We start from the raw sequence: 2926 nt of genomic DNA, 5'->3' as shown, positions 1-2926 counted from the left end.
TATGTTTTATATACATATTTAATATATATATTTATGTATATATATATATATATATATATATATATATATATATATATATATATGTATATATAGATATACACACACACACACAAATGCGTGTTGCCCCTTCTCGCCCTCTTCCTCCGTTTCAAAGAAGCCAAACTCCCGTTCCAGACCCTCCTCGTCTGCCTGGCTGGTGTCGCGGCCGCCTCAGCGCAGCCACAGGTGCAGGACCGCCACCCCGAGTACACCGCCGAGACCCTGGTGGACGAGCGCGTTGACCAAGGCGACGGCAACTTCAGGTACCTTTTTGAGACCACCAATGGCATCAAGACAGAGAAGGTTGGCACTCCAGGCTCCGAGGGACAGAGCAACATGCAGGGAAGCTTTAGGTAAGATAATGGGAAATGGTGGTGGACTAAGTGAATTACAACAAAAACTACAAGAGTTATTGTAAACACCGAAATCATGCAACATCATCAGGAATTTGTTAGATTTATTTATTTATTTCAAATTTTGTATTGATATACTATGTGTGTACATATATACAATGGGACGGTAAAAGTCTTACAACATTATTTAAACGATAGCTTCCCGCTGACCGATGGTGGAATCGCTGAGTTCAGCTACGTCGCCGACGAGAACGGCTACCAGCCTTCCTCCGACCTGCTGCCTCCTACTCCTCCTCACGTCTTCAGACTCCTTGAGATCGCGGCCGAGCAGAGGGCAGCAGGAATCACATTCGACTAAGGACTCGAGACGAACGGAAACTATTTATATAATATTTGTCCTCCCTTCGATGAAACTAACAATGCTATCAATGTAGCTGAATAAATCCGATGCAAAATATACATTTTTCTTTTTCTTTTTTCTAAGCAAGCATAGAAAAGAAAATCTTCAGAATCGTTACATCAACTTGATAGTGTGATCCGAGACACCGATTATTATCTTATTCCGTCCTCCGCTCATTTTCCGAGGTATTCACAACACAATGCTTCTTCGTTTTGGCTTCAAACGCATATCATAGCCGGTTCCTCACGCCTTATTTCACTTATTTCTTTCGCTTTTTGTGATATTCGTATTGAATCTTGCATCCATACTATAAGAAATTATATATCCCGATACTCATGTGGTATAGAACATACTATATTTCTATATCATAATTACCTGTATACATAAAATTCCTTGTTATTTATATATGCTAGTATACATATACTTTGGAGAGATACATTGATCGTTAGATAGATGAACGATAGATATAGATAGATGGGTAATTGGTTTGATGGACGGAAAATAGGATCATTATTTACGTTCACAAATCAATAAACAGGCATATCAATTTACCACACGAATGAAGTAGATTGATAGATATATATTTTTTATATTCGTATGTTCTTTCTGATTTTTTTCCTCTCCTGATTTCTTCTGTCTATTTTCTTCATGAAGTTGATGGCCTAATCGTGACTTTCTAATGAGGATGATAAAGATTTTGATAATGATGACAGTAACATTAATAGTAATGGTAATGATAATTATAACAATATATGATAATGATAATGATAGCAGTAATAATGATAATAAAAATAATGATAAGAACAGCAATAATAATTATATCAATACTTATTTTTGTTATTATATTTATGATTATGATGTTAATGCCAATCATAAAGATGACAATAGTAATGATCATAAAGGTAATATTTTTGTGATCATCATTATAATAATTATGATGATAAGAGCGACAATGATGACACGAATAATGATAGTGATAATAACTACGATACGGTAAAAGGACAACAATGATAAGGATACTAGTAAAAGTAATATTGATGATGGTAATGATATTAAGATTAATAATAATAATGATAGTAATGATAATACTAACAGCAACACTGTTGATATTAACAATGACGATAATAATTATATTGAATATAATGATAAAAATGATCATAACAATGATAATGATAATAACAATGATAATTACAACAATGATAACAAAATAATGATGATAATTCTGATGATACTTATAGTGATAATGATAGTAAAACAAATGGTGATGATTAAAATAACCATACAATAATGATTATAATAATAACAATAAGAGTAATGATAATGAAAATTATAATCGAGGTATATATATTATGATAATAGTTATAATCATTATTGTTATTATCATTATTATTATCTCTATTGTTATTGGCATCATACTATTGACATTGTTTTAATCATCACTATCGTTATTGCTGTTAAAATTGTTATCATTATTTTGAAAGTGGTACTATTGGCAAAAGCGATAATAAAGATAATATTAACAATAACAATAATACTCATGATAATAATAGCAACTATAATAACGAGGGTAAAGAAAAAAAATATATGATAAAACAGATGGTAGTAATGATAATGCAAATCGTGATAATGATAATAAAAACAACCATACCGATGCTAATGTTAACAGCAATACACGTAATAAAAGCGACCGAGAAATATCGGACTGTTACAAAGAAACCCTTTTCCTGTATCCCTTTCACAGTGTTTCACTCGTCTCTCAGTTTTATCACCTGTTCGTGACCATTTCACTTTTCCCTTTTAGCATAAGGCCATATTTTCAGCTTGAATTCCGCCGTGGAGAGCTTTCCGTGACCTTCAATTTGGATCTTGCTATTGACTTCCTGAGCGAAAGGGCATCTTTTGTAGATATTGTATATTTATATAATAGGATATTGATATATTTATTGTTATATATTTAGGGTTTAGATATATGTTGTTAGATTTATTTAATATGTTTATTTATATTGTTATTTTGTAGATATTATTGAGTTTTTGTAGATATATTTGATTTATTTATTTAGTGATTCTATATGTGTGTGTGGGTGTATTGATTATTTAGTTAATATTTATATATTTTTATGTTATTTATAGATGA

General features: G+C 31.6%; 1 protein-coding gene across 1 annotated transcript in view; it reads left to right on the top strand.

The window, feature by feature from the left end:
• LOC147470030 (cuticle protein 3-like) overlaps positions 1 to 825 on the top strand; it is an 11136-nt gene extending 10311 nt beyond the window's left edge. The window contains exons 5-6 of the mRNA XM_086545781.1: positions 175 to 392; positions 591 to 825. Coding sequence (XP_086401907.1) covers positions 175 to 392; positions 591 to 750 — 378 coding nt within the window. The 3' untranslated portion in view covers positions 751 to 825. The remainder of the gene's footprint in view (positions 1 to 174; positions 393 to 590) is intronic.
• The last annotated feature ends 2101 nt before the right edge of the window (positions 826 to 2926 follow it).

Source organism: Penaeus japonicus, unplaced genomic scaffold, assembly GCF_977035675.1.
Source record: "Penaeus japonicus unplaced genomic scaffold, GWHDUDI00000001_assembly GWHDUDI00000017, whole genome shotgun sequence".
In the NCBI taxonomy this organism is placed as follows: Eukaryota; Metazoa; Arthropoda; class Malacostraca; order Decapoda; family Penaeidae; genus Penaeus; species Penaeus japonicus.
Note: the sequence above shows the minus strand (reverse complement) of the source record. Positions and strands in the feature narration are given on the sequence as shown.